This window comes from Dipteris shenzhenensis, chromosome 7 (assembly GCF_047967505.1).
Source record: "Dipteris shenzhenensis isolate YYH24624 ecotype China chromosome 7, Dip_SZ_1.0, whole genome shotgun sequence".
Lineage (NCBI taxonomy): Eukaryota > Viridiplantae > Streptophyta > Polypodiopsida > Gleicheniales > Dipteridaceae > Dipteris > Dipteris shenzhenensis.
In genome coordinates, this window is record NC_141602.1 from 59722047 (window position 1) to 59744396 (window position 22350).

Consider the following 22350-nt stretch of genomic DNA (forward strand, 5'->3'; position numbering starts at 1 on the left):
TAAGAGTTATAGCAAACGCACATGCTGCTTCTATTTTCATGCTCTTATGCACAAGAACTAGAACCAGAACATAAGAGTTATAGCAATGCGCATGCTGCTTCTATTTTTCCAGAAAGAGTACACAGCAATTCTAAATCCTGAGACCAATACCAACCTAGCAGTCCAGACAAGAAAAATGGATAAATTTTTTGCAAATATGCTACTACAAGAAAACTCTCACCACATCTTTCCCAGTACAAGGCACTAATAATATTTCATCTACCTCAATTTGAACATTCATAGATTCCAATGTCCTGATATACTTTGACCTGACATTCAGTTGAGAGTTGCCATACCATCAGATTCATGCACAGGTGGAAATGATCCCAGTAATTTGCTGCGGGCATCACTTGGTGGAAAGGTCTGCAAATTTGATTCTGCGCGCAAGCCCAAGTGTGCATAGAGTGTTACATAGAAACGTGATATAAATTTCCTGACATATACCTCTTTTAAAGAAATGATAGCTACAGAACAAGGAATTCTAGGTGGTACCTACAGCTTTATTTCTGTTTCTAGCCTCTTGCTGAAAATGAGCTTCCACAGTCCCCAGTATCAAGTTGTTAACGAAAAGTGAGCACACATAGAGGCAATCAGATTTGCAATGTTTCTATCATTGCAGGATATTTCAGGATGGCACGAAGCTCAAAACAATCAATAACTTAATTAAATGTATCAGCCTGGAGCCACAAGGAAGTTCAAGATCAAAAGAAACTCTGCACCATTGTCAGCAACTTTAATTCAGGAGAAGAAGATACACTTTTCAGGGGACATAAGTCAAAACCATTTAAAAGTTGTATATATAGGGAAAAAAAAATATTGGCCAATACTTCTACTTCTCCATCTTTGCAATGCCTCTTTTGCCTGTCAAGCTTACCCAAACTTCAAATCCAAGATCTCGACATACACAGGTAAATAAATACGCCATATTCCAGAGGACAAAAGCCATAAATCAGATTGTGCTTACATCTAGTTTACCAAAACATCTTCCCTTCCTGAATAATGGACAAAAAACATTTCCCTTCGCAAATCAAGGTCTAATTGCCTTGCGAAGCCAACCAAATTCAACCCCAGTGAGCCATCAAGCGAATGAGGTTGCACTGTCCTCTCAGCCTAGTGACACAGCAGTCCACAAAATTTTGCTGGCCCTTGTTTTTCCCAGTGTCAGCATCCTACTCGATGACTTCCTTAGCTGATGTTCTCACATCTTTTCTATATCTGCATTTCGTAGAGCATGTCCACTACTTCTTGTCAATCACGAATGGCACTTTGTTCTTCGCCATGCTTGCAATGGTGATATCCCTCTACTGATTCCCGAATCCGCAGTTTGTATGCAATACCTGGATCCTCATTTTATTGTTTCAATTTTTTGGCCATTGATATGAGCCGTAGAACCTCTCCCACTTACGTTGAACCTCATCAAGTCCGCCTCTGTGCAACCTCCCAAAATGGCTTTTCTAGTCTACCCACATCTCTGATAATCTCAATCAATTATTTAGTGTCTCATCTCTCCCAAATCTGAGGAAAACTCTGCATAAACTTGCTGAGAAAACCTCCACAATTGGATTCTACAAGAGTAGCAAGGAAGGCCCTATTTATAGGCAGAAACTGACCCAACCAGCTGACTGACCTGACCCAGCCACCAATTGACACAGCCCAGATCTGGTCGGGTTAACCCGACTCGGTCAGGGTCTCACATTGGCCTCTAGCTGGCCCCTAACTGGCCTGCTTGCTGACCCATATTGTGGCCTATACCAGGCCCCAAACCAGCCTGCTGACCCTGGCCGTAGAACCTCTCCCACGTTGAACCTCATCAAGAGCAATTTGCATCCGCCTCTGTGCAACCTCCCAAAACGGCTTTTCTAGTGTCTCATCTCTCCCAAATCTGAGGAAAACTCTGCATAAACTTGCTGAAAAAACCTCCACAATTGGATTCTACAAGAGTAGCAAGGGGGGCCCTATTTATAGGCACAAACTGACCCGACCAGCTGACTGACCTGACCCAGCCACCAATTGACACAGCCCAGATCTGGTCGGGTTAACCCGACTTGGTCAGGGTCTCACGTTGGCCTCTAGCTGGCCACTAACTGGCCTGCTTACTGACCCATATTGTGGCCTATACCAGGCCCCAAACCAGCCTGCTAACCCTGGCAAAGTCCTGGCTGCAAACACGCCTGGCAAAGATGGCGGGGCAGCCTAGGAAGGGATCGGCCAAGGAGCAGACTGGTTGGGCTGGTTGGAGCCAGCCAACCAGGTCAAGTTATGGCTAGGGCCCTGCGTGGAACTGAGGGCCTGTTGGCCTGGTTATGAGGACCCCACGTCTGGTTTATGGGGGCCAGCAGAAGTCGGCCAGTAGGGAGACTGGTCGGCTATTTTCGGGGCTGCTAGTCGGTTCATATTGTTAGAATTATAGATATAATTCAGCAGTGACCAATGTAATATAATAAGCTAGTTAGGGGCACTTTTCCCTCTTTAGGAGGTTTTTCCCCCTAACTACAGTTAGTTCACTAACTATGGTTAGTGACTACTAAGGTTTTGTCACTAGGACAAAACCTTATCTTTCTCACTTTGAGTTGTACTCTCTCACTCTATTCTATTGCAACTACGTCTTCAGCTTCCAAGCTTCCTGCTCTCTCAATCTCTCTTGCTCTCACTCACTCCCTTTCCTTCATTTGGTATCAGAGCAGGTCCAAGAGCCTCGGGCTCCCTGCTCCCTTCAGTTCCAGCACTTTGCCTCAAGCTTTAGCCTGCTCCAACCTGTCCGTACGACTATACGGAATCCCAACGCACAGTGCCGTACAGCTCCCGTACAGCCTTCGCACTACCTCCGTACAGCTCCCGTAATACCTCCGTACAGCTCCCGTAAAGTATCCGTACAGTTCCCGTGCAGTGCCGTACAGCTTACGTTGTACAGCGCCGTACTTGCGTCGTTGCTCCCGTACAGAACGCCGTACAGGTCGTCGTACATGCGCAGGAGCATCCGTACTATTTGGCCGTACAGTTGGATTTCGTACTGACGTTGACAGTCTCGTACTTGTCGTACAGCCCGTACATACTGTACCGTACAGTTCGTACTGTACCTTACCACCTGTACCCTTCACAGATTTGTGTGCATTTCTGTATTTTCAGATCTGTACTTGCAGATCTACACCGGTTGCCTTCAGCCACAGGTGTTCTTGGGCAGGCTCATCTTGCAGAAAACCATAGTTTGGTGCAGTTGTTTTGGAGTAAATTTGGGGCATTTTGTATATTGCAGACATTGCAATCATTGTGCAGTTTTGGAGCTACATCTGGAGCAAAATTGCAGATCTAGTCTGAAATTTGGGGCTTTTGTTTAAAAATTGCAGATTTGGGGCTTTTAGTAATTTTGCCCCTTTCTGGCTGCAATTTCTAGCCACAAATTGGGGCTTTTGTGTTGAGAGAGCATTTTTTGGAGTATTCAGTACATACTGCCTTTCTTGGAGTGTTTGGAACACTTTTGGCAGATTCTGGAGAGTTTTTGATGCTTGGACAGATTTCTGACAGCTCAAGTACAGAAATCTAAGTTGCATATACAGCCCGTGCTTGGCTGTGTTTTTGGGAGTTGTGCATTTTATTCCCAGTAAGGGAATTCAGCTTTGTATCTGCTTCAATCTCTTTCTCAGATATGGCCCATCAAAATCAGAATGAGTTCCAGTTCGGTGGTCTTTCACAGGAAGACAAGTTGGATGGTACCAACTACTCCCTCTGCAGTTTCATGGTACGTAATATTCTGATTTCTCGCAATTTATGGGATTATGTCAATGGGGATGAAATCCGACCAGCAGATATTGCACCTGCTACCCCTCCTCAGCAAGGAGGTGGAAGAGGTCGTGCACAGGGTGCAGCTGCAGGACAAGTTGTTGGGGCAGCTACAGTCAACACTCCAGAGCAGAAGAGATGGGATTCACGGGATGCCTTAGCCTTGTCATGCATCTCTCTTTCAGTGAAAAGATCAATCATTCCGCATATCCGGTCGTGTAAGACCTCCAAGGCAGCGTGGGATATTTTGGAAAGCATGTATGCAGCGCGGAATGATGCCAGGGTATCTTTCTTAAAAAGAGAGTTGAGCAATACACATATGGAGGAGGGTGACTCCATGTCAGTCCACCTCACAAAGCTACAGGATCTCAGAGAGCAATTGTTAAACATAGATGAAATTATTCCTGATTCAGAGATGATTACAACCACTCTGAATTCTCTTCCTGAGTCTTATCTCAGCTTTCACACTTCGCTGAATTTATCATTGAGGGGGGGTGCAAATCCTCTCACTTTTCATGAGTTGATAGGACTTCTGCTTCAGGAAGAGCAGACCAGGAAAAATTTGGCTTCACGTGCAGGTGAACAAGCCATGCTCTCAAAATTTAAATCAAAAACAAAGGGACAGGCAAAGACAGCAGCAAATCAGCCTTCCAGTGGGTCAGGACAGCCTTCACAAAAGGCTAAAAGTGATGCAAGTAAGCCCAAAAAGAAGGGTTTTTGTCACTACTGCAAAAAGCCAGGTCATCACATAGCAGAATGCAGGAAAAGGATTGCAAAAGAAAAGAAAAACAGCTCAGGAATGGCTGTTTCAGATTCAGCCCCTTGTGCATCTGACAGTGGGGATGCTACAGCCAACTTTGTTGGTCAAGATTATGCCTTTTTATCTTGCATTTCAGATTCTAGGTTGGCTGTTCCAGATGCTCGGGATAGTACAGCCTCTTGCAGTGATGATACATATGCATTTTTGACTTGCAGCTTTGACTCTTCTACAGATGCATCTGCTTTCAGTGTTAATGAAACACTGAACACATGGTATTTTGACAGCGGTGCATCCAAGCACATCACTTCTAGGAAGTGTCTTTTTACTTCCTTGCATCCCACCTCCTGTTGGTAAGAAAGTCACTTGTGCCAACAACTCCTCATATTCAGTACGTGGCACAGGAGAGGTTGAGCTCACTGCAATTGATGGCTCAATTTTCAGACTTTCAGATGTCTTATATGTGCCTGGCATAACCAAAAATCTTCTTTCAGTGTCCACTCTTAACAGAGGGGGATTTCAGGTCATCTTTGAGGATGACAAATGTGCTGTCCGAGACAGGGAAGCTAACTATGCCTTAAGGTTATCTGGTACTTTGCTGCGTGGGCTTTTTCAGCTTGATATTTTTTAGAAAAGAGCAGCCCATGCTCTGGCAGTTTCTACCCCTACAACTGCCATGCAAAATGCAGAATTATGGCATGCCAGATATGGCTACATGCATTACAACAGCTTAATGACACTTCAGAAATTTTCAATGGTTGATGCATTGCCACCTCTTGAGATACCTCCTCCACATGCCTGTGAAGGGTGCATTTTAGGTAAAATGCATAGATTCCCCTTCAAGAAGGATGGTTCAGTTAAAGCTGTTCGCAAATTGCAGCTTATACACAGTGATGTCTGTGGTCCCATGAGGACTCCGTCATTGGGTGGTCATCTCTACTTTGTCACATTTATTGATGACTACTCCAATTTTACTTGGGTTTATGGGCTGAAAAAGAAATCTGAAGTGTTCACAGTGTTTAAACACTTTTCAGCCATGGTTGAAAATGAAACCGGACTCAAGATACAGACATTACGCACGGATAGAGGTGGGGAATACCTATCTGCAGAATTTGATGCTTTTCTCAAGCAAAAGGGTATTGTGCATCAGCTCACAGTCAAGCTGACCCCTCAGCAAAATGGCAAAGCTGAGAGGAAAAATAGAACTCTCATGGAGATGGACAGATGTATGCTGAAAAGCAAACACATGCCTCATAAATTCTGGCTAGAGGGTTTGATGTGTGCCAATTACATTTTGAACAGGGCTCCCACTATGGCTTTAAAAACAAAAACTCCTTTTGAGGTCAAGAATGACAGGAAGCCTTCAGTGGATCACTTCCGAGTCTTTGGATGCCTTGCCTATGCACATGTGCCAGTTGAATTTAGGCACAAATTGTCAGATAAAGCCATCAAATGCATATTTGTTGGATACAGTGCAGAAAGCAAGGGGTATCGTCTCTACAATCCTGCTACACGCAAAATCATTGTAAGTAGAGATGTGATATTTTCTGAAAATTCAGCTCACACTCAGGCTGAATTTCAAATGCCTTCATCTTCAGAGGATGTCTTTCAAGGGTTGCTACCCATTGCTTTGGGTTCCTCTGCTGATTTTTCTGATCCAAATCAGAATTTACAGCAACCTTCAAATGCTTCAGTTCCGCCACAGGATGTCTTGCCTCCTCCACAGACAGTGGAACAAGTGGTGCAGCAAGAAATTGCAGACATACATGCAGCAAGAAATTGCAGACATACATGCAGCAAAAACAGTCCCAAACTGATTGTTACAGACTCTCAGGGAGAGTAAACTTGATGCTCCGTTACCTGGCAGGACTCGCAGTGCAGCAAGGCACATGGAAGGTGCTAATTCAGTTGAATCAGCATATGCAGGTACTCTCCTTGATGAGGAGGAGCCTGCCACATTTGAAGAGGCAAAAGGTAATGTGCATTGGATGAATGCCATGCACGATGAGTTGCAGTCCATTGCAAAAAATCAGACTTGGGATGTTGTGGACTTGCCACAGGGTAAACATGCTATTGGCACACGATGGGTATTTAAAGTCAACCGGAAGCCAGATGGCTCCATTGACAGATATAAGGCCAGGCTGGTTGCTAAGGGCTATGCTCAGAAAAAGGGCATAGATTATGAGGAGACATTTGCTCCTACATCCCGGATGACCACCATCCGATCAGTAATTGCAATGGCTGCACATTTTGAGTGGAATGTTCATCAGTTGGACATAAAAACAGCCTTCTTAAATGGGGACTTGCTGGAAGAGGTGTATGTCAAACCACCTCCGGGCTTTGAAATTACAGCAAATGCACTTCAAGTATGCAAGCTCAATAAAGCTTTATATGGGCTGAAACAGGCCCCTCGTGCATGGTATGCTAAGATACATGCTTTTTTGACCAGCAAGGGGCTGCACAATAGTCCTACTGAGAGCACCCTCTACATCAAGATGGATGGGGGGGAAATATTAGTCATCCTTCTTTATGTCGATGACTTACTACTCACAGGGTCCAATGAAGAAAAAATTGCAGATTTCAAAGCTGATTTGCAGACCAACTTTGACATGTCAGATCTGGGGCTGCTTCACTTTTATTTGGGGATCCAGTTCTCTCATGAGAGACGTGGCACTGTTATGTCTCAGTCCAAGTATGTTCAGAAACTCTTGGACAGATTTAACATGCAAGAGTGTAAGCCCATAGCCACTCCTATGGAGTCGGGGCTGAAACTCACAATGCATGATGCAGGAGAATCAGTTGATGCCACACTTTACAGTCAAGCTGTTGGATGCCTCATATATCTCTGAAACACTAGACCTGATATTCAGTTTGCAGTATCTCAGGTGAGCAGGTACATGCACAGCCCCAAAACTATGCATTGGCAGGCAGTTAAGCGCATCTTCCGTTATTTGCAGGGCACCAAGTCTTTTGGCTTACTATTTCCCAGGGGGGGTGACTTGCAGATGCATGCCTACAGTGATTCAGATTGGGCTCGTGATTATGACACTAGGCAGTCCACTAGTGGCAATTGTTTCTTTTTGGGTAAATCTTGCATTTCATGGCTGAGCAAGAAACAATCTACAGTGGCTACCTCATCATGTGAAGCTGAGTACAGGGCAGCTTTCACAGCAACAGTTGAATGTGTCTGGCTGAGACGTTTATTTGCTGATCTTCATCTGTCTTTGGAGGGTCCTTCTCCAATTCTCACTGATAGTCAGAGTGCCATTGCAGTGGCAAAGAATCCAGTGTTTCATGCTCGCACGAAGCACATTGAGGCTCACTATCACTACGTCAGAGAGAAGTTGCATGCAGGAGAGATCAGTATGATCTTTGTGTCCACACATGACAACGTTGCAGATATTTTCACCAAAGCGCTACCACGTGAGAAGTTTGAGGCATTTCGCAGTGCCCTGAACTTATATCCGTTTGGTGATTGATCAGCCTTGTACATGACATTGGCACTGCAGGGGGGTGTTAGAATTATAGATATAATTCAGCAGTGACCAATGTAATATAATAAGCTAGTTAGGGGCACTTTTCCCTCTTTAAGAGGTTTTTCCCCCTAACTACAGTTAGTTCACTAACTATGGTTAGTGACTACTAAGGTTTTGTCACTAGGACAAAACCTTTTCTCACTTTGAGTTGTACTCTCTCACTCTATTCTATTGCAACTACGTCTTCAGCTTCCAAGCTTCCTGCTCTCTCAATCTCTCTTGCTCTCACTCACTCCCTTTCCTTCACATATAGAGGGCCTAGTGCCCTATAAACGCAGGTCCTTGAGACCTCATTCATTATCCAACAGCTCAGCCATCAGAGGAGCACCAGGAGCAGCTAGTCTCACCCTCAAGCCTACATCCAAGAGGCAGAGGAGACTAGGAGTTGCTGCAGAAAGAGTTCATCTAGGGCTGAACCTTGGCTATCTTCTAGGGCAGCAAGGTGATTGGATCTCTGGACGGAAAGTCTACCTACGCTCGAGGTGGAGCACCCGGGCTCGAGTCTAGAGATAGCCGGCAAATAGGAGAAGGACCTTGTGGTAAGATCAGAGGACCACACCATTGGTGGGACTCTAGATCTATTTCTTTTATATTGTGTCCATAGCTTTGGACGGAAATATATTATTTTTATGTCTTCTATATCTGGATGGTTCATTGTCTATTGATGAGTCTGCACACCTATGCTATGCACATAAGTTTAAGAAGTTTGTGATTCCACACCCCACACCACACTGTGTGAGCTCCTGGGCTATTCTATTAGTCTTCCGTTGTGCGTACCCTCTGTTGGTCGGTTTCTAACATGGTATCAGAGCCCAAGTAGGTGTCGGAGCTTGAAGGCAAGGACCTTGCTGAAGGATGACCCTAATTCAAAAGCTCTTGGGAATCGACTTCCACCACTGGAGGGCAGTGCCCTTGCGAGGAGGAGGGTGCCATAGGTTCAGTCAGGTGTGTAAGGAGTTCTAGTCTACGGAAGGTTGAGTTTGTTTGATTTTGCTGTGTGGTTTAGCAGCACAGATGTCTATCTCTTCAGCCTCTTCAGCCCCTGCTCTCCCTTCCTCCTTCCCCAGATTTCTATCTTTCACCATCCCTAACTTTGGAGAGTCTCGGAAACTAGATGGGTCAAATTACCAGATCTAGAAGGTGAAGATCCGGAGTCATTTAGTGGCTCGGAAGCTATGGAAATTGACAACGGGAGTAGAGGAGAAGCTAGAGGATATGGTGGACAGACAGGGCAAGATACTCATGGCAATAGATGGAGAGGAGCTCGAAGCTTCGGAAGACAGAGATGCCCATGCCCTGGCATTGATCATAGGGACTACGGCAAACTCTGTGCTTCCTCACATCCAGATGGCCGAGACATCAGTAGAGGCATGGGTCATTTTGAAGGATCTGTACGAGACAGACAACACATCCCGGATCTTGCTTCTTCTTCAGCATCAGCTCTACAACCTTGATATGGATGAGGGAGATTCGGTACATGACCAATTGATGGAGGTCAAGGTGGTGAGAGATCCACTGGCATCAGTTGGTCAGAAGGTGGACTCGCGCCATTTGGCCTTGATGGTAGAGGAGGCTACCTCGGAGTTTCAAAAGCTTTGTAACAACTATGACAGCAGAACAGAGGACCAAACCTCTGACTTTTGAGGAGTTGGGTCCATTACTGCTACAGGAAGAAGCTAAGGAGAAGCTCTACAATAACGAAAAAGACGACAAGGCATTGCTGACGAAGGATTACGCTCGCAAAGGAAAGGGCAAGCCTAACGGTGGCAAGTCCAAGAAAGACAACTCTGATGACGAGGACACTTCCAAGAGGAAGCAAAAGAAGAAGTGCTTCTATTGTGATACGCCAGGTCATTTTGCGAAGGATTGCAAAAAGAACAAGGTGGATCAGAAAAACAAAAGGAAGGAGTCCGACTCAGATTCATAGGGTGATACAAAAGCCAAAGCAAATGTGGTAATCGAAGAGCTGTTCTTGGTGACATCTCCGTGTGTTACTGAGGTCAGATATGCCGACCTAGAAACCACAGTGATAATGTCTGACATTGAGATGTGGGTCGACGAGGAGTCATATGCCTTTGTGAAGGTGAAGGACAACATGGAGTGCTTGGTATCTTCCAGATGTGTGGCTGTTGATACTGACATGAGGGTAGACACCATGGAGTACCCTGGGGCTTCATGTTCAAATGGATGCTATACTTCAGAAGGGGACAGTACACGATTACACAAGCTATTGGTATGTGCCTCGATGAGGTGCATGGTTTGCTTTCAGAGCAAGCACACAATACGACGATCTGGTATGTACTTGATGTTCTTCATTTGAGCCTTTATAGCATGCTGTGGAGAGACTCTGCTCTTCATTTATCTCAGGTTATGCGAGATTGGAAAAAATTGGTCTTCTTCGAAGGTAGAAGGGAAGTATGGATGCTTCTTCAAATCTCAGATACAGAGTGCTGGAAGGTGATGGACAAGGTGTACTAAAGCCAAAAGAGTACTTGCTTGAGAGTTCATGGTCCAGGTTATCTGGAGATATTCATTTGTTGCGGACTTTGCCAAAGGAAGGACGGGTTGAGACAGACCCTCAAAGCATGGTGCCTGGAAGACTCCAGGTTGTTCACTCATTATGAGAGGAACAACTGGAAGATCGTGACGGCTGGATTGATCGAGTTTGAAGGCGGGAACGTGACTGAAGGTGGTGGTGCCAGGAAGTGCTACCAAAGATGGACCTATGTACAAGGATGGTGTGCGGAAGCGGAACCACACCTGGTGGAGCAGGAGCCACTGAATGAAAAGCCAGGAAAAGATTTTGACATCGAAGTGTTCCAAAGGTCTACAATCCGGGAGTCACTAGAGCATCGTCCTCGACGTGTTGGCATTGGGCCGAAATGTGTCAATGATAAGGGGTGTTGAAAAGGTCACCTCCCCATCTGTAAGACCCCATATGAGGAGAGCATGGGGGAAGGAGACCTAGGGCATGTGCCCAAAAGAAAAGGAGAGGAGGGGCTGCCACATGGGCAGCACATGGGCTGTCACGTGGGTAGCACACCTCATAACATACCTAGAAGGTTAGAGGGGCTTTGGAAGCCTAGATCTACACGGATCTGCCATGAAGGGGCTTCCAACAGTACGAAGCTTTGGAGCTGTTTCTACAGAACAGTTGAACGGAGGCGGAGATGCTGCAGCAGATCAGTGGCAATTTGGAGCTCCAGACAGAGGCGAGGAGTGGCTGTATGATGGCAACACATGGCAGGAAGCTCAAACAGGCCTGGCAAAGATGGTGGGGCCTAGGAAGGGATAGGCCAAGGAGAAGACTGGTTGGGCTGGTTGGAGCCAGCCAACCAGGTCAAGTTATAGCAGACCAGGAGGGCTGGGCCCCTGCGTGGGACTGAGGGCCTGTTAGCCTGCTTATGAGGACCCCAAGTCTGGTTTTTGGGGGTCAGCAGAAGTCGGCCAGTAGGGAGACTGGTCAGCCATTTTTGGGGCTGCTAGTCGGTTCATATGGAGGGCCTGGTGCCCTATAAAAGCAGGTCCTTGAGGCCTCATTCATGATCCAACAGCTCAGCCGTCAGAGGAGCAGCAGGAGCAGTGAGTCACACCCTCAGGCCTACATCCAGGAGGCAGAGGAGACTAGGAGCTGCTGCAGACAGAGTTCATCTAGGGCTGGACCTTGGCTGTCTTCTAGGGCAGCAAGGTGATTGGATCTTTGGACGGAAAGTCTACCTACGCTCGAGGTGGAGCACCCGGGCTCGAGTCTAGAGATAGCCGGCAGAGCTTTGGACGAAAATATATTATTTTGGTGTCTTCTATATCTGGCTGGTTCATTGTCTATTGATGAGTCTACACACCTATGCTATGCACATAAGTTTAAGAAGTTTGTGATTCCACACCCCACACCACACTGTGTGAGCTCCTGGGCTATTCTATTAGTCTTCGTTGTGCGTACCCTCTGTTGGTCGATTTCTAACATGGTATCAGAGCCCAAGTCGGAGGCTCACAGGTGTCGGAGCCTGAAGGCACAGACCTTGCTGAAGGACGACCCTAATTCAGAAGCTCTTGGGAGTCGACTTCCACGGCTGGAGGACAGTGCCCTTTCGAGAAGGAGGGTGCCTCAGGTTCGGGTCAAAGGGCTGGAATAGCCTTGAACGGAGGCGGAGATGCTGCAGCAGATCAGTGGCGATTTGGAGCTCCAGACAGAGGCAAGGAGTCGCTGTATGATGGCGACACATGGCAGGATGAACCCGGGTCAGATGCGCCTGGGATGGACAGGTATCTAGGCACGTCTATGGCCTGCAAAGATATATAGGCACGTCTATGGCCTGCAAACAGGCCTGGCAAAGATGGTGGGCAAACTAGGAAGGGATCAGCCAAGGAGCAGACTGGTTGGGCTGGTTGGAGCCAGCCAACCAGGTCAAATTATGGCAGACCAGGAGGGCTGGGCCCCTGCGTGGAACTGAGGGCCTATTGGCCTGTTTATGAGGGCCCCAAGTCGGTTTTTGGGGGTCAGCAGAAGTCCACCAGTAGGGAGACTGGTCGGCTATTTTTGGGGTTGCTAGTCAGTTCATATGGAGGGCCTGGTGTGAGAGTGTGGGACCACGAAGCAAGAGTGAGCAAGAGCAAAACATAGAACTTGAGTAGAAGAGATAAGGTGAGTACAAGTGAGGAGATGGTTTTGTCCAAGTGACAAAACCATACTAACCCACTATCTGTGGTTAGGGGGAAAAACCTCCTAGTGAGGGAAAAGTGCCCTAACTCACTTATGGATTACATTGGCCACTGCCTAGAATATGCCAATAATTTTAACACCCCCCCGCAGTGCCAATGTGATGTACAAGAAAGTGATCAATCACCAAAAGGAGATAAGTTCTGGGCACTGCGAAATGCCTCAAACCTCTCACATGGAAGTGCTTTGGTGAAGATGTATGCAACATTGTCATGTGTTGACACATAGATCATACCGATCTCCCCTGCGTGCAAATTCTTTCTGACATAATGATAATGAACCTCAATGTGCTTCATGCGAGCATGAAACGCAAGATTCTTTGCCACTGCTACAGCACTCTGACTATCAGCAAGAATTGGAGAACGACCCTCCAATAAGAGATGAAGATCAGCAAACAAACGATGCAAGCAAACACATTCAACTATCGCTGTGAAAGCTTCTTGTACTCAGCTTCACATGAGAAAGTAACCACAGTAGATTGTTTCTTGCTAAGGCAAGAAATGCAAGCTTTGCCCAAAAAGAAACAATTACCACTAGTGGACTGCCTGGTGTCATAGTCTCCAGCCCAATCTGATGAGTCACTGTAAGCATGCATCTGCAAGTCACCCCCCCTCGGAAACATCAAGCCATAAGACTTTGTGCCTTGCAAATAACGGAAGATGCATTTTACAGCCTACCAATGTGTTGTCTTTGGGTTGTGCATATACCTACTCACCTGAGATACTGCATACTAAATATCGGGCCGTGTATTGCACAAATAAATGAGGCATCCAATAGCCTGGCTATAAAGTGTGGCATCCACTGATTCACTTGCATCACACATAGTAAGCTTCAGCCCTGGGTCCATGGGAGTGGCTATAGACTTTCAATCTTGCATCTTGAACCTATCAAAGAGCTTTTGCACATACTTGGATTGAGACATAACAATGCCATGCTTGTCTTGTATGAACTGGATCCCCAAATAGAAATTTAACATGCCCAAATCTGTCATGTCAAATTCAGCCTTGAAATCTGCAATTATTTCCTCATTTGACCTTGTGAGCAGCATGTCATCTACATAAAGAATGATGAGACCAAAATATCCCCCCCATCCTTCTTGATGTAGAGAGTGCTTTTCGTGGGACTTTTGTGTAACCCCTTACTTGCCAGGAAGGCATCAATCTTGGCACACCATGCACGTGGGGCTTGTTTCAGCCCATATAAAGCTTTAGTCAACTTGCAAACTTAAAGTGCATTGCCCAAAAGTTAAAAACCAAGAGGTTGTTTGACATAAACCTCTTCCTCAAGTCCCCATTAAGGAAAGTTGTTTTAATATCCAACTAATGGACATTCCAAACAAAATTTGCAGCCATGGCAATAACTGACCCGATGGTGGTCATTCAAGATGTAGGAGCAAAAGTCTCCTGAGCATAGACTTTGGCAACCAGCCGTGCCTTGTACCTTTCAATGGACCCATCTGGCTTTCTTTTCACTTTGAAAACCCATTTGGTACCAATGGCATGTTTCCCTAGTGGCAAATCCACAACATCCCAAGTCTGATTTTCTCAATGGACTACAATTCATTGTGCATGGCATTCATCCAATGCACATTATCCTTGGCTTCTTCAAAAGAGTTAAGTTCTTCTTCATCAAGAAGAGTACCTGCATAAGCTGTCTCAACAGAAACAGCCCCCCCTGCGTACCTTATTGCACTACGAGTCTTGCCAGGCAAAGGTGCCTCAAGTCTACTCTCCCTGAGAGAATGTAGCAACCAATTTGGAACTGTTTTGGCTGCATGTATCTCTTGAATTTCTTGCCTGACAACATCATCCACTGTCTGTGGAGGAACGAAATCAGCATGTGGCTGAATCAAGGCATGTGGACCAAGAGGAGGCCGCTGTAAATTCTGATTTTCAGCATGAGTCTTAGCTGGGGAGCCAAAATCTATAGGAAGCATCCCCTCAAAAACATCATCTGAAGAAGCAGGAATAGTAAATTCAGCATGTGTATGAGCTGAACTTTCTAAAAAAATAACATCTCTACTCACAAAAATCTTGAGTGGCAGGATTGTAGGGACGATAGCCTTTGCTTTGTGCACTATACCCAACAAAGATACACTTTAGTGCCTTATCTAACAACTTATGTCAAAACTCCACAGGCACGTGGGCATATGCAATGCATCCAAACAAACAAAAGTGATCCACTGAAGGCTTTCTCCCATGCCAAGCCTCATAGGGAGTGATTGTCTTTAAAGCTTTTGTGGGAGCCCAATAAAATCTATAAGGCAAATTCTTACTAGTGAGCATGCATCTATCCATCTCCATTAGAGTGCGATTTTTTCGCTCAGCTTTGCCATTTTGCTGGGATGTAAGCCTCACTGTAAGCTGATTTGTGATGCCTTTCTCCTTCAAAAATGTCTCAAATTCATGAGACATATACTCCCCCCCTCTGTCAATGCGAAGTGTCTGCACCTTGAGTCCTGTCTCATTTTCAACCATGGCCACAAAGTGTTTGAAATGCATAAACACATATGATTTTTTCTTTAAGCCATAGACCCAAGTATAATTTTTGTAGTCTTCTAGATATAAATGTCATATAATACAAATAACCACCAAAAGCAGGTGTCCTCATGGGACCGCAAACATCACTATGTATGAGCTGTAATTTGCGAGTAGCTCGTACTGCACCATCCTTTTTAAAAGGAAATCTATGCATCTTACCAAGGATGCATCCCTCACACGCATGAGGACGAGATGAGTCCAAAGGAGGCATAGCATACTTCTGAAGTGTCATCAAGCTGCCATACCTCATGTGCCCATATCTGGCATGCCATAACTCCGCATTCTGCATGGCAGCAGTGGGAGTGCTCACTGCAAGTGCTAGATCGGATCTTTTCTCATAAATATCAAGCTTCAAAAGACCCCGATACAAAGTGCTAGACAACAACAAAGCATAATCATTCTCTTTGTCTCGGACTGCACACTTAGCATCATCAAATATGACCTGAAATCCTCCTCCATTGAGAGAGGACACTGAAAGTAATTTCTTCTTTATGCCTGGCACATAAAGAACATCAGAAATCCTGATATCTGTGCCATCCGTGGAGGTAAGTATGATATCACCCCTCCACATACTGAATAAAAAGAATTGTTTGCACACGTCACCTTCTTTTTAGCAAGTGGTGCATGCAGAGATGCAAAAAGACTCTTCCTTGAAGTGATGTGCTTGGAATCAAAATAGTGTCTCATTGACACTGAAAGAGCATGCATCCTTTGAAGGTTCATAGCTGCAAGTCAAGAAAGCATACGAGTCATCCTTGACACGACCCCGCAAGATCAAACCCTATCACTGACCTAGAATCTCGTCCTCAATCCAACTAGAATCATAGCGCAGGCGCCTCGATCCTCCCGACCACCCCTGAGCACGTGGGCTACAGCTCGACTCATCCATAGGCCCGTATCTAACCCAGGCGTCCCATACCACCTAAGCCCGTCTAGAGGACGTTCGATACACCACCTATGATCCGCCATGTAGATGGCCAGAGTCTTGGCTTGGGTCCAAGCCCCATCCATCAGTTGAGGAGCGCTCAACTGAACTACACAATAGCACTGGCCCTCCCTCTATATAGAAGGAAACCCGCTATAGATAGCACAATGCTATGAATAGCTCCCTCCATATAAAGCGAGCACTATATATGAATCAATCTCTATATATAGCAATCTTGGCTAAAAATAGCCATCCAGTCCTATGCTATCCCGTAACCCACGTTAACCTGCTATCCAACCCTAGGTACACCATGCACATGACATACTCCCCTTCCTCTAAGAACTCACTCCTGAGTTCACTAGAAAGCCCGAAAACTCTCTATGAAGATGAGTCAATGCCAATAACTATACTCTGACGATCAATTTGAGTGTGCTATACTTTCCATGAGATTCAAATCAAAGAGAATCTAAGGCCAAAGCCACGATCTTTGATAACTAACCCAAGGAAAGTAAATCTCTCAATCTAAACAAGGTTACGTATCGTCAAGTATTCTCCTCGAGAAATCCAGTAACACCTGAATCCACAGAGTTAGTTCCGTTGACATATCTGTACACAAGCATGGTAAAATCTGTACCTGAAGGTCAATGATTCTATCAACCTTATCCATTGAGTATCCTTGAACTCAAAATCTTAGGTTGAGATCAAGGAATCATTGTTCGAACAACGCCATCAATTGAGCCCCTCGATGGTCAATTTTTGGGTTGCAATTTCTATCAACCCTAATTCTTGAATTACTTAGTATTCAGAAAATCCCTCAACAGAATACCCTTGTAATTCAAATTCTTGGGTTGAAATACATGACAGACTTTCCATCGCAGAACAATTAGGTGTCCGTTCATAACTCATGATGGAAGAATCTTCATGGAAGTATCAATGGGCAAAATCCTGACCAAAGATATGGTACCCTTGATCTATCCTCGAAATGCCCCTACATGAGGATAATCAGTAAAAATTCAGTTGGCTATATCCAGTCAATGGTACACCTTAGCGTCCCATACCACCAAAGTATACTGCAAATAAAAAACTCGGTGGACAATATGAGTGAATCAAGTAGCCAATCCCTCTTCAACTTAGATGATCCCAGATTGAGTCAGGGTGGCAATCTCGGCTAAAAATAGCCATCCAGCCCTATGCTATCCCGTAACCCACGTTAACCTGCTATCCAACCCTAGGTACACCATGCACATAACAATCCTCAAGAGTCGCTGTAGTATCTGGACCAGCCACTGGAAAATCTGAAATGCAAGACAAAAAGGCATAATCCTCTTCCACAAAGTTGGTTGTAACATCCCCTCCATCATGTGTATGAGCTGATGCATCTGAGACAGCCATACCCAAATCCTTTTTCTTCTCCTTTGCTATTCTTTTCTTGCATTCTCCAATGTAGGGACCCAGCTTCTTGCAGTAGTGACAAATAACCTTCCTCTTTGGCTTCTCTGCATCACCTTTAGCCTTATGAGAGGGCTGTCCAGAATCAGCTTTATGCTGATGTGTGATCATGGAGTCAGTAAATGACCGCATTGCCAAAGCCCAAGAGACCTACCAAACACAGGCCAACAAGCACAAGCGTGACGTGAGTTACAAGGAAGGGTAGTGGGTCTATCTTCCGATCATGAAGAAATGTCTTAAGCAGATTGGGAGGAAGTGCCCGAAGCTCTCTCATCGAAGCTTTGGCCCCTTTTTAATAGTCAAAGTAGTAAATGATGTGGCCATGAAGTTGCAGCTACCTTCAACATGGACCATGCATGCAGTTTTTCACGTATCATGGCTCAAACCGTATGTGGGTCCGGCACTTACAACAGTACCAGATGTGGAGCAGCCTGAAATTCTTGATGAGGTCGAGATCGTTGAACCTGAGCAGATCTTACTTCGTTGGTTAAAAGAGGGACAGGCAATCGACAACACTTGTATGCAATCAAGTTCAAGCACAAGGGCTCCCACGAGGCACCATGGATGGAAGAGGATTTTTTCACAGATTATCCAAACCTCCTTGCTGCAACGTAAAACAAATGGAAATGCACGGGAGATGTCATGGAAAACTCTGCATAAACTTGCTGAGAAAACTTCCATTGGATTCTACACGAGTGGCAAGGAGTTCCCTATTTATAGGGGGAGCCTTGGCAGAAACTGACCCACCAGCCGATTGTTAGCCGGCCGAACCTAACCCAACCATCTGACTAAACCGACCCAGATTTGGTCGGGTTGACCCAACTTGGTCAAAGTCTCAAGTTGGCCTCTAGCTGACCACTAACTCGCCTAGTTACTCGCCCATATTGTGGCCTCAAGTCCTAAACAAGCCTGCTAACCCTACCTATAGCCCTGGCAAAGTGCCTTGGCTAGACTCGAACCTAACCTGCAGAAAATAGAATGAGAAAGGACTAACTCACTACACCTCTCTATGGTGGACACACCCACATAGCAGCATTCACTCTCCAATATACATACAGGAGATGACTAACAACTACCAAGCATTCAAAGCCTCTGACATGAATTCTTGTTCTAAGAGTCTTATGTCTTCATTCTTGACCTTCACCCACTATTCCTTGAGCTTGTCGAAGGCTTGTGAACTTCTTAGACAAAAAAAACGTCCATGCAATTATGCTATAATCGTCGATAATATACACTCAACCTAAGATTGGCTTCATAGATATCTTCCCGCAAAGTGAAGCTGAAGCCCAAAAAGTGGCTTTCTATGGAAATGCGTCCCGATGATATCTCGACTAGCACACATCTAAAATGCCTACAACAGATTCAAAGGCAGCCAGTCATGTGGAATGACTCGATTTTGAATCATCATAGCAGGCCACTTGGAGTGTCACATTATATGCAGTGGTCTAGATGGGAGAGGGGACCTACCTCTACTGTAGGCGCTTGGCAGGCCTTTATAAGACTTCCAGAGAATCAGAGACTTTTAGCAGTTGGCTGCCTCAGAGGGAGTGCGCTCAGGATACAGCAAATATAGGCAGCCATTCCGCCAGAGTGGATTGACACAAATGACGTGCCGCTTATAGAGTCTACTTGGTGGGAAGCGTTCTCAGGGACGGGCATTCCGTTACAGGTCATTGCATTGCAGAATGCACATGAGGATACCCTTGTCTTTGATGTTCAGTCGTGAGGCAAACTTATCAAATCTTCTGATGATATTCTTTTGGAGGTTGCATTTCAGCCTGTCAAGATTGTAGGATTCATGGAGTGGGGCAGGGATTCACAGTGGTATCTTGACCCTGATCCTATTCCCCTTGTGCTAGAGTCTTAGAGACTCTGGCTATATGGTGGTTCCCCTATTAGGTTCTTGCAGTGGGACCCGGGAATGGATTGATGAGGGGCACCGAGAGAAGAGCTTTTCCTTCTTTCGCTATACAGTTAGAAATGCCCGGAGGTTTCAGCTCAGCAGTAGAGGTTGGAGGCCCTCCAGAGCGCCACATTGGGATAGTTTCAAATTTCTGCAGCTATGCAGAAGAATTTTGGCATAGGCTCTGGAAATCCCTCAGGAATAGAAAGATCGCTCTTTTCTTTTGGCTTTCTATTCATGGAGGGATTGCAGTGAACCTATGGAGATCCAAGTTTGGGGCTGACCCTACTTGTTCTCGTTGTCACTTGGCAGTTGAGTCAATACAGCATTGCCTTTGGGAGTGCAGACACGCGAGGACGATCTGGAAAGGTGTTGCTAGGATTTTCAACATCTTTCATATAGCACCTTTCTATATGACCTAGGGTTCAGTGGCTTGGTTATCTCTTATTGGCCCACAAGTGTTTTTCGAGATACATGATCCAGATCCATCTTTCATTGTACGGCAACATTCAGTGGAGTCTTGTTCCCTCCAGGATGTTCCCCTCACTCCTTTCAGAGCTGCTCATGCCTTAGTAGACACCTCTTGGGAGATTCTGGCTAGCATTGCAACTTGGCATATTTGGAGAGCTAGGTGTACAGAGGCGATGGAGGGTATCCAAGTTCACCCTTCCTAGACTATGGCCAATATTTGGACTGACACAGTACACACTCTGATGGCCATTTGAGTGAGCATGCAGGGATCCTCCAAAGCAACCACTGCCAGGACAGTTACTTTTTTCAGAGTTTGGAGGGGATCTCCTTTCTTCTCAGAGTTTCCTTCAGGGTTGAGATGGCACTTTTAGCCTCCGCCTTGGTTCTTTATTAGCTCACTTTGAGCTGTTTTTTCCTCATGCATTGCATGATGTACTCCCGCATTTGAGCTTGCTCTCGCAGTTTTCATTCATACTTAATGAAGTAATTTTCTTGAAAAAAAAAAATGCCTACAACCTATGACAGCTCATTCACTACTCCTAACTTATGCAACTTAGACAAAGTACTATAGCTGATGTGGCAAAACATCTTTAGTGAGGCACTAATCTTATCAAAACCATCTTCCTCAATCCCTCTAGTAACGACCTTGCAAAAGTTCTTGACATCTGCAGCCATATCAAGCTCAAGGGCACATAACTAACAGAATCTCCTTCCTTCTCGGCAAGGGGCACCCCCTTCAGATGTTGGCGATTAAGGTTACTAAGTGTTAGTAATCTTGCTCCAAAAAGGATGACCGTCAAAAGACACCCAAAGGCTTTCAAGTTTCAGCAAAATGCTCGACAAGGTTGTAGCTGACAGGCCACGTACACCGTAAATGACAGAACTATGCAGTGTGGTCACAGCTTGGACTAAGGAAAAGTGCCGATTCAGTATTGATCTGACGTGATGTCTATTTTTCCTACACATGCATTTGTGCAGTTGGAAAGACGCATCGTAACTGACAAACAGCGCAGACAATCAAATACTGACACATCAAAGTGAGATGGTCCTGAACCTTGAAACGGCAGAACCATGTGATCCGCACCGGCCGCAGCCTGGAGAGAGTCCAACGTAAAATATTAATAACGCTGTGGGTGGGGACAGCAAAATGCTGCAACCCTCGCAATTACACAACAAGAGGCGCACAGCGCGCTGTATGAGAAACCTCAAAGAAAACATATGATCTTGGTACAGAAACGTACACCTCAACGAAAGGAGGGTCCAGAGAAGTAGCTTACGGGGACCGATCCAGGGAGGTTACTAGCTGGTAAGCTGGTGTAACCATCCTGCATTCTGTAATTCGGGCCAGCCATGATGATCTAGCGAGGAGGAGAGCTATGCCTAAAAGGTGAATTCAGGACATGTGCTGTGGTGTTGCTCTTTCAGAGCTTTGCAGACCCTGCGTCTTTCTTCTGAATTTTTGCTCTGTCTCACTTGAACAAGAAAAGGTTCACTGTTCGGATTCCACATTACATATTCTCCACAAGTACTTGCTCAAACACAAGCTCATTTGCACCTATCAGCAATAGGTTATCCCACTAAAGACCGTTGTAATAATATTGCTAAATATTTGTCAACCAATCCCCCTCTTGAATGGGTTTTTTGGCTTGCCTAGGTTTGCGATAAGCGGTCTTCCCATCGTGGAGCAAGTAACTACTACCTCAAAATTGAAGCTGAATCCTTCTATTTATCAATTCTTTCAGGAAAAAAGAGAATGAGTTAAATTGTGGACATGAGAAGCGACGCAGCAGGGACCGTTAGGACCCGATCCTCCCTGCAAATGTCAGGGGTGGTGATTTATTATTGATTTTATGATGTCCATATTTTGGAAGCTGAAGTCCAACAAATACATGAATAAGGCGATACAATAGCTGATCCTCATTGCATTTTTTACAATATTATTAGATGGACTAAAACCATATGAATAAAGGTGTAGTCATCCTTCAATCTTGCATCCATCTTGGATTTCCTTGCTCCCTCGCATAGATAACATGCATTAAACGAGAGGAATGTTGTAAGAATTCAGATTAAAAACAAGAAATTTTGAATGGACCAGTAATTGAAGATATTTATATTATAATATATAATATATAATTATTATAACCACAGAGTGTGGGCGGGGAGACGGCACGCTTCCTTTCCCAAAGAGTTATAATCCGAGGGAATGGACCCTTTCCTGGGTGCCGAGATAATGCCG

General features: G+C 45.3%; 1 protein-coding gene across 1 annotated transcript in view; it reads right to left on the reverse strand.

The window, feature by feature from the left end:
* Window positions 1-21813, reverse strand: part of LOC147900593 (uncharacterized) — a 46754-nt gene extending 24941 nt beyond the window's left edge. The window contains exons 1-4 of the mRNA XM_087377018.1: window positions 21732-21813; window positions 21392-21669; window positions 21169-21208; window positions 336-416 (exon numbers count right to left, since the gene is read on the reverse strand). Of these exons, the coding sequence (XP_087233144.1) occupies window positions 336-416; window positions 21169-21208; window positions 21392-21466 (196 nt within the window). The 5' untranslated portion in view covers window positions 21467-21669; window positions 21732-21813. The remainder of the gene's footprint in view (window positions 1-335; window positions 417-21168; window positions 21209-21391; window positions 21670-21731) is intronic.
* Window positions 21814-22350: the final 537 nt, after the last annotated feature.